This window comes from Pyrus communis, chromosome 1 (genome assembly GCF_963583255.1).
Source record: "Pyrus communis chromosome 1, drPyrComm1.1, whole genome shotgun sequence".
Lineage (NCBI taxonomy): Eukaryota > Viridiplantae > Streptophyta > Magnoliopsida > Rosales > Rosaceae > Pyrus > Pyrus communis.
In genome coordinates, this window is record NC_084803.1 from 13,685,312 (window position 1) to 13,699,599 (window position 14,288).

The window sequence follows — 14,288 nt, forward strand, 5'->3', positions numbered from 1 at the left end:
TCTCATTATTTTGTGGAAAGTCTATAGTTTAATGGAGTTGCTCAAATTGGCTTTTGTACAAATTAGTCAAGTTTTCAATAAAGAATTACGAAGATTTCAAATAATTTTCATTATTCTTACATAATATTGCAAAAGTTCATACTTCATGATAATTGTGAATTTCATTCGTCTATTCATTTACAATTTATAATAACCGTAATTTGATCATTTTATACCAAACATATATGTCATTACCTTTCACTATTTCCATTTGTGAACTCTTCACCTTTTTCAACGAAAAAATATAGTCTGGTCAAAAGTATCGATCATCATCGTTGTGTCTGATGTAATTTTGAACCATGGTGTTGTTCATTCTCAATACATCCAAATGCTCTCCATATTACACACGCTCCATGTTGCCCTTACAACAAACTCTATGCTTCATCACTTGATGATAAGAGGTGTTTATCAGACCTGTGTGGTCTAAACGATATACGTTACAATCAATGCAAATAACAGTTCGTTAACATACTTTTGGAGCCTGCACATGAGTGTTTAACCAGAGTCGGAAGAAAAAAATAAATCTAAAATGAAGAAGGGTTTTTTTTTCCGTAATTAACAAGAAATGTCTACCCCAAAACATAGATTTTCATTTGTTTTGCGCTAAAATATAGCTCTAATCTGTCGGTTGTAGGGCCGAAAGCCAATGCTTGTGGAGCTCACGAAGCATTTCTTCCCTTCTCTCTCTACTTTCTCTCCCTAGGACCCCAGCTGCGAGACCAGTAAAAATAAAAGAAAAATAAAAGAAAAATAATCTCAACTGTCCGAAACGCACAGCAGCAAGCAACAACAGAGCACACAACTTCAAAAACTTGTATAGGGAGAGAGAGGACTCAAAAACTAAGAGAGAGACATAGACAGTAGCTTTCAAATCTTTTTCGTATACAATCTTCCATACCTCAGTTTCTAGAGAGAGAAACAAAACAAAATCGAAAAAAAAGGTTCGAAAAAGGGGCCGAAATTTTTCTCTTCCGCTTTGTTCGCTTCCCATTATCGTCTTCTCCAGCGCCAATTCAAATTTGTTTATCTGAATTGCGGCTGAAAGTCCAAAGCTTGCGGTCCGGTTCGCTCCGATCTGACTCGCCGAGTCAGTTGGTGTTTGGCTCGGTTCCGTGTCGGATGTCATAGCGGAGGAGATCGTTCGGTGAAATCGATATGGTAACTTGAAAGAAATATGTGAAATGGTTTATTAGTTTGATTTATATGATTAGCTTAGTTGAAGTCTGATTATGCAAGTTTAATTTTGATTTAGTTTTTTGGTTAGCGAAATTGTTGGTTAGCTTAATTAGCTGAAGTTCGATTAGCCGAGGCTCCGGATTGATTGGATAGTTTTTAGTTTTGTAGCTCAAGTCATGTAGGAATTGCAAAGACAATAAATTTGCAACAATCAGGCACAAAAGATGATTAATTTTTTGTTTGTCAACTTTTATTGGTTGTGATGCGAGAAGGGTTTGCGAAATTCAAATTCCATCGATATGCATCGGTAGCTATGGCTGCTACAAGAGGAACGAGTAAAAGAGATGAAACGGATTATTGTTGGGATTTAGATGCTAATGGCGTTAAGATTGTCTAGTAGAGGCATTGTGGTTCAAACAATCCAATTTTACTTGATAGATTCTACTGAGTTTAGTCATATGCGTAATCGCGTGATATGTGAAGTAGATATTGGGTAGGGAATAATTTACTTACCATATATAAAAGGATCTAATTCCATACAGAATGATGTGGCAAGGTAGTTTCTGAAATTAATGAGAGGATAGTGGTCCATTTCAGTCAATTACTAAGGACTTGGTTGGCCTCCGTCATACTAGAAGGATTTTGCACTAAAAGGATCTTCATTGACATGGCAACTTTCATGCATAATAGTTGTTCATGGCCTCTCAATATATATCAGAAATGGAGCTTTCGGAAGTAGTGTGGTTAGTTGTACCAACTCTGGATGTGGCTTCATAGTCAACACTAAGTCAAATATTGAAATGGAGGTTGAAGATGTTAGAAGGGTATCTGTAGCAATGTTGCTGTAATTGTAAACTGTCGTCTACTGGTTTATAGTTGTATTTCTTGTTTTAGTTTCCTTTTATGTCATGGTCTTCTGTGGGTTTGAAATCAGTGAACAATTTTTTTATTCTTGATTTACTGTTTAATTTTGTTTAAGTGCTTCATAATCCTGGTATGCAATGAGCGCAACCATGCTGTGGATTTATGTCCAGGCTCTGTTACATTTCTTTATGGATTTTGCCGGCCACCAGTATATGATATTAGTATGAATTTTGACTCACAATTTGTCTTCTAAAGAATTTTATAGCCATTGTGTTTTTTGATTCAGCTTTAGAGCTGAATTTTCAAGGTGCATTTCAACAATTGTTGATGAAATACTTTGTATAGTTGGTGTTATTTATAGTCGAACTACCTATAAATGATAAACTCACTTGTATAAGGTCTACTCTTGGATTGAATTCCTATTACCTTATTCCATTGTGATAGAGAGTAGTTACTAAAACACTTCTTTCATTTTATAAAATCTTAAATTTGAGCGAGAAAATAGTTTTCTTGACTAATGTTTCATTTTCATCGATATGCTGTTTGTGAACAATAGTTTCTTGTGTTTTGGAAATCTGTAGGTTGTGTGCCAGTAATTATTTCTTGTATTCATTTTATCTTTCCTTGTCTAATGTGGTTGTGTTTGCAGGCTCCACCAGTTAACATTATTGTAGGTTCTCATGTCTGGGTTGAAGACCCAAAGGAAGCATGGATTGGTGGAGAAGTTTTCCGAATTAATGGTGAAGAAGTTCACATACGTACCAAAAATGGGAAAACGGTGAGCCATACTTAATGTATTTACTCGTATGTTGTTATGAGAAATATGTTTTTGTTACACTGGAAACTTCTCTTTTCAAATGAAATTGGTTTTTTAGATGATCAAATTTGAATGTGGAAATTTGATGTATAACTAATCATGATATACTTTATGCCAGGTATTATAATGTTCACTAACTGAGAATCTGGTCGCAGGTTGTTTCAAATATCTCAAAAGTCTTTCCTGAGGATACTGAAGCTCCTCCTGGAGGTGTAGATGACATGACAAAGCTCTCATATTTGCATGAACCAGGAGTTCTGAATAATTTGGCAGCCAGATATGAACTCAATGAAATATATGTAAGATACAAAGATTTCTATGTTCGTAGTGCTCAAGGAACTTTTAAGTTGAAATGAAAAGTTTTTAACGGTCGTATTGTATTGTCCTTGTAAATCTTTCCAGACATACACTGGAAATATTTTGATTGCAGTAAATCCGTTTCAAAGGTTACCACATTTGTATGACATACATATGATGGAACAATATAAAGGAGCCCAATTTGGGGAGTTAAGCCCTCATGTTTTTGCAATTGCAGATGTTGCATACAGGTAACTTAAATAAATGGTGTCAGGCGTAATATTATGTTCTCAGTTCCCCCACATTTCTTCCCGTCATGTTTTTATGAGTATTTTATATGACAGAGCAATGATCAACGAGGGAAAAAGCAATTCAATTCTGGTTAGTGGAGAGAGTGGTGCTGGTAAAACAGAGACGACAAAGATGCTTATGCGATATCTTGCATACCTTGGAGGTCGATCTGGTGTAGAAGGGCGGACAGTTGAACAGCAAGTTCTAGAAGTATGATGAAACTGTGTTCTGTCTTCAGATTGTGGTTCCTCTATATTCTTTTGAAAATTTACTATTGTTTATATGTTCAAATGGGAGGAATATTGTTACCTGAATTAATTTTCTGGTTGATTATTAACAGTCCAACCCAGTTCTTGAAGCATTTGGAAATGCTAAAACTGTCAGAAACAACAACTCCAGGTGAGTATTTTCATTCCCGAGCTTGAAAAGTCGAATCATGGTTTCACCAAGGCCAGATGGATTGTAGTGTAAATTAGGTTCCCACATCTTCCATTTGAACTGTCAAATGAATGATGGAAAATGTCCAAGAAGAAATGCAAGATATTAGTATAATATATATCTAGCAGTACTGTATTTTATTGCTAATGGAAGAGAGATTGTCTTGAGACGATAAAAAAATTCTGACTGGATGCTTTATTCTGTTTCGGTAAAATCTGTGTTGGTCAGCCACTCAAGCCTGCATCATTTTGGTACATAAATTATACAACATCTGATGCCAAGGAAGTTTCGTGTACATCTTTCCCTTTTCACATTTTACTCTCTCAATGTCTATTCTGTTTGCACATTGCAGTCGGTTTGGTAAATTCGTGGAGATTCAATTTGACAAGAATGGGAGGATCTCAGGGGCAGCTATAAGGACTTATTTGCTTGAAAGGTCTCGAGTTTGCCAAATCTCAGATCCTGAAAGAAACTATCATTGCTTTTACCTTCTTTGTGCTTCACCACCTGAGGTATTTAAATGTACTTGACATTGAATGTTTGCACACACCTCACCAATCGTCACGTGTTTTGATGTGCTATACGTGTGATGGTTAGTTGCAATTTATTGTTGCTTCTTAAAATACTTTCAGGAGAGAGATAAATTTAAGTTGGGAGACCCCAAACAATTCCATTACTTGAATCAATCCAGTTGTTATGAGCTGGATGGAATAGATGACGGTGAAGAATATCTTGCAACCCGAAGGGCTATGGATATAGTTGGGATGAGTGAGGAAGAGCAGGTCGGTGTTCTCATATGTGCTAAGATAGATTGTGTGATGTTACATTCAGTTCGATAATAATCTTCTTTTCCAGGACGCAATCTTTATGGTAGTAGCTGCAATTCTGCATCTTGGCAATGTTGAATTTGCAAAAGGAGAGGAAATTGACTCTTCTGTCATTAAGGATGAGAAGTCTAGATTCCATCTGAATACGACAGCTGAGTTGCTTAAGTATGCTCCTTTTATCATTTCTGCATCGATGCATTTTGAATCTCATATTATAGTTTTTTTATTACACTGTGACACATCAATTATTATTGTAGGTGTGATCCTAAGAGTTTGGAAGATGCTCTCATTAAGCGTGTAATGGTAACACCGGAAGAAATCATCACAAGGACTCTTGACCCTGTTTCTGCATTGGCTAGCAGAGATGCTTTAGCCAAAACTGTTTATTCACGTTTGTTTGACTGGTAATGCAACTTCCTTACAGTGTTTTCTATTTGTACGTGTTTGTTGTGTCCATTGACTCCATTCATGTTCAGCTGTGAACATTTGTTGTCATATAGTATCAAACGCATGTATTCTAACCACTGTGTTTGGTTCTTACGTTAAATTTGCTCTAATGTAACAGGCTTGTGGAGAAAATTAACTTCTCAATTGGTCAAGATCCAAACTCAAAGGCATTGATTGGCGTTCTTGATATTTATGGGTTTGAGAGCTTTAAGTTCAATAGGTAAACTTAACTTCAAAAATTGTTTACAATGTAAGATCTGGTCTTGCAGCTGATAAGTTTCCTTTTCAATAGTTTTGAGCAGTTCTGTATCAATTTCACAAATGAGAAGTTGCAACAACATTTCAATCAGGTTGGAAACTTTTGGCATAGTTCTCACTTCCTAATCTTAATGATAATAGTTTGGTTCAGTCTTAATCAAAATCTTTTATGTAATTGCATGTTGCAGCATGTCTTTAAGATGGAACAGGAAGAATATACAAAACAAGAAATCAATTGGAGCTACATTGAGTTTGTTGATAACCAAGATGTATTGGATCTGATTGAAAAGGTGACAGATTGTTACTTGCTGTGTTCTTGTTTATTATCCGGAATGGCTACTTACATGATTACAAACTCATTATGTGGAAGTCCTTCAACTGAAAGAATAATAGAAGTCTGGTTTTTACATTCCATTTCACTTGAGTTTTTGATTAATCTTTTATTTTTTCTTTTCTCTTTCCAGAAACCTGGAGGGATAATTGCACTTTTAGATGAAGCCTGGTATGTAGATAATCTTTACTCCTGCAAAATTTTGATAAAGTTGATAGATTCTGAATTCTTATTTTCATTAGAAGTTAACTCGCTCTAGGTTTTTGTTTTTTTATCCTATAATTTTCATTTTTATGAACAATTGTACTCAAGCGCTCTAGTTAACTCGCTCTAGTCTGAATTGTTTAAATTCTCTCTTTTGGTTGGACTCATGTTTGTTTGTGGCTTTGCAGTATGTTTCCTAAATCCACACATGAAACATTCGCTCAGAAGTTATACCAGACATTTACAAAAAACAAGCGCTTTATCAAACCGAAGCTTTCTCGTACTAGCTTTACCATATCTCACTATGCAGGGGAGGTATACATGTTTGGGCCATTATGCATGTCCAGTACCTCTATATATTATTGTTATTTTTGCTAAACGTTCATCAACCATTTTCAGGTAACTTACCTGGCTGATCAGTTCCTTGATAAAAACAAAGATTATGTGGTTGCAGAGCACCAGGATCTGTTGGCAGCCTCCAAATGCTCTTTTGTGGCAGGGCTATTTCCTCCACTTCCAGAGGAATCATCCAAGTCATCTAAGTTTTCATCCATTGGATCACGCTTCAAGGTATTATTTGGATCTAGTACTCTACAGCGTCTTATGTGTGGATTATAGTTTATTTTATTATTTATTTATTTATTTTTATCAAATTAGTAACGACATTTTAGATTTAAATTTATGGTAGGGAGTGGGAGGAACACCATAAGTCTAAACCAGGAGTGAATTCTTATCCTTCACATTGCAAAATTGTCTCAGATAACACCCAAAAGTTTGATTTATTGAGCACTATGTACTTTCTAAGTCACTTTATGGAGCACTGAGTCTGTTGCAAGACACCATGTATGGAATTGTCTGTACAGAACACATTTAGATTAAATTTAATGTTCGGCTAAGTCTCTTAACATGTTAGACTATTGAAAACTTTTTATTATGGAGCAACAACTGAGATTATCTTCTTGAAAATGCAGTTACAACTACAATCTTTGATGGAGACCTTGAATTCAACAGAACCTCACTATATCAGATGTGTGAAGCCGAACAGTGTCCTCAAGCCTGCCATTTTTGAGAACTTTAACATCATACAACAATTACGCTGTGGTGTGAGTATGAGCTGCCTATAAATTCCTCTTGTGCTTAAATTCTACTGCATAACCTGCAAAAATTATCATCGGAATTCCTGTGTTTCTGGGTGGCTTATACCAGTAATTATTATTTGCTTCAGGGTGTTCTTGAGGCAATTAGGATCAGCTGCGCTGGATATCCTACCCGACGTACATTTTATGAGTTTCTTCTCCGCTTTGGTGTTCTTGCTCCTGAAGTTTTGGAAGGAAAGTAAGTACACATTTTTACGCCAGGTGAAAGATGGATATATATTTTTATTTATTTATAGCTTTCATTTTCATCAGAAATGTTGTTGAATTGTTTTTACTTTTGCCTGAACAGCTGCGAGGACAAGGTTGCATGTCAAATGATCCTGGATAAACTGGGATTGACTGGTTATCAGGTGATTCAAGTTTTTATCTTCAATGATGATGTTACTTAGCTATGTCAGTTAAGCAGACTTGGGTAGTACGACCCTTATACACCCTATATTTTGTGCCCAAGCTTATCGTTGAACAATGCCAGCTTGAAATGAGGTCATTACTGCATCAACCCAGGTTGTGGGCTTGACATCCCTGTCCTAAAAGGAGTTGACAGGGAAACCTGACTATCCATTCCCATCAGCTGTCCCTAGTAGGCTAATAGCTTTGTGCAATGCGTTCACTTTTTCTTAGTTCCTAGTGCTATCATCTAGATGATGCTTGTGTAACCTGTTTGAACTTTCTATACGTATGCCGTTATTGTCTGCATATTTCGCTTGATTTTTCATATTTTGCCAAGCATTTTGTATATGTAGTTATGTACCTATTGTCTGATAATCATTTTGTTCAACGCCTTGGCAGATAGGCAAGACAAAGGTCTTTCTAAGAGCTGGTCAGATGGCTGAGTTGGATGCAAGGAGAGCAGAGGTACTTGGAAATGCAGCCAGAACTATACAAAGGCAAATTCGTACATATGTTGCACGCAAAGAGTTCTTTGCATTACGCAAAGCTGCCATTCAATTGCAATCATATGTGAGAGGTACCATCATATTGTCATTTAAATAATATCCTTTGACCTCGCTCACATTATATTAATTGGTTGTTTCAACCCATTGGTATTCCAGATTATAACTATATTCTTGGTTTTTATAAAAATAATCAGGAACATATGCTCGTGAGATATTTGAGCAGCTGCGACAACAAGCAGCAGCTGTCAAGATACAGAAAGATTTCCAACGATACATTGCCAGGAAATCCTACTTGACAGTACGATTGTCTGCAATCACAATACAGACAGGGTTGAGGGCAATGACTGCTCGAAATGAATTCAGATTCAGAAAGCAAACTAAGGCTGCGATTCTTCTCCAGGTCCTACTATCATTCATATTCTTACTGTGTTGTTTTGAAATTTCATAAGGAAATCTAGAAACATCTATGTTTTTGTTCATGCATCTTGTTTCAGAGAAATTAATATTGATCGATCATTCTTGTTGATTGCTTCCAGACTCGTTTGCGTGGCCACGTAGCGTATTCTTATTATAGGAGTCTCCAGAAAGCTGCTTTATATACTCAGTGTGGGTGGAGGCGTAGGGTTGCCCGGAGAGAGCTCAGAAATCTCAAAATGGTTTGAATTCACTCCTTAATATGATTTGTTTCTGTAGGAAGATGTAAAGCATCATACCAATTACTTGTGGTTTAAATCTATTCAGGCTGCAAGAGAAACGGGGGCCCTAAAAGAAGCTAAAGACAAACTAGAAAAGCGTGTGGAAGAACTTACATGGCGCTTACAACTTGAGAAGCGATTAAGGGTAATATATGTTTATGTTTAATACCAGTATGGTTGGTGTTGTTGGTTTGTGAGAGAAACTAAATCATTTAATAGCACCTAAATTAATGTATTATGAGTTAAATTGCAGACTGATTTAGAAGAGGAAAAAGCCCAAGAAACTGCTAAGTTGCAAGAAGCTTTGCATGCAATGCAAATACAAATACAAGAGGCAAATGCCAGAGCAATTAGAGAACGAGAAGAACTCGAGAAAGCTATTAAAGAAGCACCTCCTGTCATTAAGGAGACTCCTGTTATACTTCAAGACACTGAAAAAATCGACTCGTTATCAGCTGAGGTGGAGAGTTTGAAGGTGGGCACTCTAACTTGGATGATAATTGCTATCTATCTGTCAATGAATTATCTTCTCCCGTGGGATTTAGCAGTTAACGCATAACCATAGCAATAACAAAAATGCATTTTCAACTGAAACAAGACAAATAATAGTTGAAACTTGATCCTGATGATTGCTGTATTCAGTGGAGGTCATGTCTCTGTAATGCAGACAGCCATATTTAAAATGCAACTGGTTTTGCATTTTAGGTTTAGGACTGCCAGCTGGCTGGGTTAACTTGAAGCCTGATCTATTTGGCCTGTATTTTTTACTTGAGTTTTGTTAAGCTTATGTTCTTTTGCTTAAAAGTTGTTCTAGTTATATCATGTGCAATACTTTGTTAAAAGGTCAAACCTTAAAACTTAAACTAGAAATAAAACCCGAAGGACCAAGCTTGACCTGAAATTTGAACTCGTGTGATGTGCTGACTTAAAGAGGCATTGAAATCTACAGGCCTTGTTGCTCTCAGAAAGACAGGCAGCGGAAGAGGCAAGGAAAGCTTCTATTGATGCTGAGGCTAGAAATGCAGAGCTGGTCAAACAATTTGAAGATTCATGCAGAAAAATGGATCAGCTTCAGGAATCTGTACAGAGGTTTGTAAACACTTGTGATCATGGAATTGTCAGGTTTCTAGGATGTTATAATAATGATTATGCTTCATGCACCTGGCTTGCTCGAGCTTTTCCCTTCATGCCTAGCAGGTTCAAATGCAAGTACATTTCATTGGTCGTTGTCCACCCTTCACTCACTTTTACATTTATTTTTCCTCTCTGCCTCTTTTAAAATTACTACTCACGTTTTTGTGAGGTTTTTTATTTTTCACCCGATTTAAAAGGAAAAAGATAGAAAATGTTTTTGGGAACAAACGCATATAAAGAGGTCCCAAAGATAATTTGGAAGAATATTATGGTAAAAAGAGCTCAACTTAGATGGCAGAACAGTTCCTTAACCCTCATGCCAATCTTCACTCAATTTTACATTTACGAATCAGTCTCTTTAACCTGCAATCAATTTTTATCTTGATACACACTATTCCCTCTGCCTCTCTTGTCTTGAAATGTGCCCTCCTTTGTTTTGTCTTTCTCCCTCTCTGTGGCATAACAGTGCTTTTCTGTGAAGTCATATTTATTGGAGTTGATTTATTCTCCATATCAGGCTAGAGGAGAAACTTTCTAACACAGAGTCGGAAAATCAAGTACTTCGTCAACAAGCATTGACTATGTCACCGACTGGAAAATCTCTATCATCAAGATCAAAGACGGTGATTATTCAGGTATCTATTGAATTTAGGATCATTACTCATTCTGCATTTATTTGCTTTGTCATTTAAGCTCACTGGTTAAGTGTTCCTTGAAATTCGCAGAGGACATCAGAGAATGGGAATCATCTAAATGGAGAATCCAAGGTCACATCGGTATGTGTATGTCATTGCTTTTATGAATGAACATTTTGCAAATCTCTAGGGGATAAGAAACTATTTGTTTTATTTGTATTGCTTACTGTTTGCTATATGCTTCAGGAAATGACTCTTGCCCTACCAAATGCACGTGAACCTGAGTCAGAGGAAAAACCACAGAAATCTCTAAATGAAAAGCAGCTGGTAAGTAAGTGGCTATTGGCATGCCCCGATGCCTTGGTTTTTCTTTTTCCATTTCTAATTAGTTTACCGTGATCCTCTTGTTTTCAGGAGAACCAGGACTTGCTGGTCAAATGCATATCACAAGATTTGGGTTTTTTCGGGGGAAGACCAATTGCTGCTTGTGTCATATACAAATGTCTTCTTCACTGGAGGTCCTTTGAAGTGGAAAGGACTGGAATTTTCGACCGTGTAATTCAAACAATAGCTTCAGCCATAGAGGTAACTCTTGGTGGTTTTAAAAATCAAAGCCTGTTAGTCCAAACTTTGACGTACCTTCTTTAATACATATCAGAACAAGTTTTGAATACTCTTTAACATGTTACAAGTGGTTTTACGTACTGCAGGTCCTGGATAATAATGACGTATTAGCTTATTGGTTATCCAATACCTCAACTTTATTATTGTTGCTCCAACACACACTTAAGGCAAGTGGAGCAGCTAGCTTGACACCACAACGGCGGAGAACGACATCAGCATCTCTTTTTGGAAGGATGTCTCAGGTACGAAGCATTTACATTTACTTATCTTCTAATTTAAGAAGTTTGTTGTTTCATATTGTATTTATCCTTGTTTTTCTACCAATCTTCATCTTCACCCTTGTCTTCATAGGGATTACGGGCTTCTCCTCAAAGTGGGGGGCTCTCATTTATTACTGGTCGAGGACTTGGTAGACTGGATGACTTACGGCAAGTAGAGGCCAAGTATCCTGCATTATTGTTTAAGCAGCAGCTTACTGCCTTCCTTGAGAAGATATATGGAATGATAAGAGACAATTTGAAGAAGGAGATATCACCATTACTTGGATTCTGTATCCAGGTGGCTGTTAACTTTTTCTGTGAACAAAAGCATGTTTTCTGATGTTTATAGAATCCATAGCCATATGTAAGATAAGAAAGAAAAGAAAAGAAGGAATTGTGTCTGAATTTGCTAATAATAGGTGAATTGAAAATTTGCGTTGGCGTTGTAGATACCAACTTGGACAACAGAAAAATTTGATTGATTCTCTCTTTTTTGTACCATGCAGGCCCCCAGGACATCACGGGCAAGTTTAGTGAAAGGACGTGCCCAAGCTAATGCTGTCGCACAGCAAGCTTTAATTGCTCATTGGCAAAGCATTGTGAAAAGCTTGGACAGTTGTTTGAAGACAATGAAAGCAAATTATGTGAGTTCTGTAGTTCCCCATAGAGCGTAAAGATTTGTAATTACTTTTCTTGTGAACAGTACTTTATTCTTGTATTGTTTGGCATATTTGCAGGTGCCTCCCTTCTTGGTGCGCAAGGTGTTCACTCAGATATTTTCATTCATCAATGTCCAGCTATTCAATAGGTAGATCCTATCAGTCCTCTTCCTCTCTGTGGCCTTCGTCCCCCACCCCTTTTTCCACCCACCACTTTGTTTAAAGGCCTTGTGGCATTTAATTTAATCATTCTCTGCAGTCTTCTTTTGCGGCGCGAGTGTTGTTCATTCAGTAATGGGGAGTATGTAAAAGCGGGTTTGGCGGAATTAGAACAGTGGTGCTACGGGGCAGGCGAGGAAGTAAGAACCATGCAACGCTTGGAACTATATTTTATGCATTCTTTCATGTTTTTATCCTTTTTTTGTTGACACTCTCATGTCTTTTCATTGAACCTTCTTTGTCAACAGTACGCAGGCTCAGCTTGGGATGAACTGAAGCATATTAGGCAGGCTGTTGGATTCCTTGTAAAATTCGTTTCTATGGTCTTTAAATTGCAGCAAATGGTAATTCTCACTATTGCACAATTTGCTGACTGATTTTCTGAAAATTTCAGGTTATACATCAGAAACCAAAGAAGACCTTGAATGAAATAACAAAAGAACTGTGCCCGGTGCGTGCCTCTTCTTCGAGTCACTCATTTTTACGTTGGACCTTTTTCTTTTCCGTGCATGTTTCCTTCATTCTGATGTTATTGCTCGTTTCTTCGTCAGGTGCTTAGCATACAGCAGTTATACAGGATCAGTACAATGTACTGGGATGACAAGTACGGTACACACAGTGTTTCGTCAGATGTAAGTTGACCTCAAATGGCACCAAAATACTGTACTCTGTCTAGTATTTTATAAAGTACGTAACTTTTAACTTGTGTCCTCGCTTTTGGTATTCTGAAATTCTTCCCCAACGATGCAGGTTATTTCAAGCATGAGAGTTCTAATGACTGAGGACTCCAACAATGCTGTGAGCAGCTCTTTCCTGTTAGATGACGACTCAAGGTACTGATATTCGTTATCCCTAAATTACAGTGGTATTTTGTGTTTGGTTATCCATCTGGAGTTTTTTTATCTTTTTGCTTATGTTGTATGAATTTTTATGCAGCATACCATTCTCGGTGGACGACATCTCAAAGTCAATGCAACAAGTAGACATAACCGACATTGAACCTCCACCGTTGATTCGTGAAAACTCTGGGTTTGGCTTCTTACTCCCTCGGTCTGACTGATGTTCGTGATCATGGTCTCTCAACTCTAATCAGGTTTCATGGTTATATCGAAAGACACATAGCGAGTCCATTGATATGCTGAAACCTGTGCATACAGTTTCATTGTAATCGTCATCCTTTTGTGTACAGTGCTTGTTTTATCTGCTCATGCTATCAATCTTGGTTTTGATGGCTGAGTCAGTTCATTCTTTCCCTCAAGTTTTGTCAACACGAGGGTATTTTTCGTAGGTTGCCGTGTCACAATTTATGTGACGACGTGCCTGGAAACGGGCATCGGCGCCCGGTAGCTTCTTGTTTGTTGGGTTTAAGGTCGTCTGCCCGTTTTTTGAGTGGATTTGTAGGCCATCATTTGTTGTTTGTGGAAGCAATTTGTAATTAAGTGGTGTAATGTTTCGGTTTTATTACTTGTAATGCTAGATGGAAGCCGGTATATTAACAAGATTACAGAATATAAATGTATTGGACTTTTATTTTGTTTGATAGCCGTCTTTTCTTCGAAATCCATTTCAATTATTCGTTATTTTAACATGACTTGAAAGAACTCAAAAGCTCTGTAATTTTTTTTATGCAACAATATATTGACATTGAAGGGGTGTGGTGAATAAATTGGTTATGGACTCGTTTTTTACAAAATTCGAATTTAAAGACCTCTCAATTATAATTGGAGGGGAATAACATTTGACTGAAGTATAGTATTTTAATGGAGGAGTTAGAATGAGCAATTACCACTCATCCCTCGTCGATTTGATATTTGGATCTGAGGCTATTTGATTATATGGGTTTTAACGGCCACATTGTTTTTATCGTAAAATTGAGTGCAGTAATTCATACAATGATGTAGTAGGATAAGATTTTGTTGTTGTATTTGTTTTTATTCCTTGTGTCAGGAAACTAGTTGAAAGTCGGAAATAAAAATCATTATTTTCCTCTCGCACCCAAGTTCAAATCTCCTTGGTGAGT

General features: G+C 37.0%; 1 protein-coding gene across 1 annotated transcript; it reads left to right on the top strand.

Moving 5' to 3' along the window:
* The first annotated feature begins 881 nt into the window (after positions 1-881).
* Positions 882-13,798, top strand: LOC137715339 (myosin-17-like). The gene is made up of 39 exons (XM_068454632.1): positions 882-1,197; positions 2,729-2,857; positions 3,052-3,195; positions 3,299-3,444; positions 3,538-3,694; positions 3,825-3,883; positions 4,275-4,434; positions 4,555-4,704; positions 4,778-4,914; positions 5,007-5,153; positions 5,315-5,416; positions 5,489-5,546; positions 5,643-5,744; positions 5,919-5,956; positions 6,178-6,304; positions 6,389-6,559; positions 6,961-7,092; positions 7,215-7,324; positions 7,436-7,496; positions 7,936-8,113; positions 8,237-8,442; positions 8,579-8,698; positions 8,784-8,882; positions 8,991-9,212; positions 9,687-9,826; positions 10,389-10,506; positions 10,597-10,647; positions 10,753-10,833; positions 10,921-11,091; positions 11,217-11,372; positions 11,482-11,688; positions 11,897-12,034; positions 12,128-12,198; positions 12,309-12,408; positions 12,517-12,573; positions 12,663-12,719; positions 12,820-12,900; positions 13,019-13,101; positions 13,205-13,798. Exons 1-39 carry the CDS (start codon positions 1,195-1,197, stop codon positions 13,326-13,328), a joined length of 4,593 nt encoding a protein of 1,530 aa, XP_068310733.1. The 5' UTR covers positions 882-1,194; the 3' UTR covers positions 13,329-13,798.
* Positions 13,799-14,288: the final 490 nt, after the last annotated feature.

Coding starts and splice junctions, on each gene's coding strand:
- LOC137715339 (XM_068454632.1), top strand. Junction 4,705..4,777: donor GGATGAGTGAGGAAGAGCAG/GTCGGTGTTCTC, acceptor CTTCTTTTCCAG/GACGCAATCTTTATGGTAGT. Junction 9,213..9,686: donor CTGAGGTGGAGAGTTTGAAG/GTGGGCACTCTA, acceptor TGAAATCTACAG/GCCTTGTTGCTCTCAGAAAG.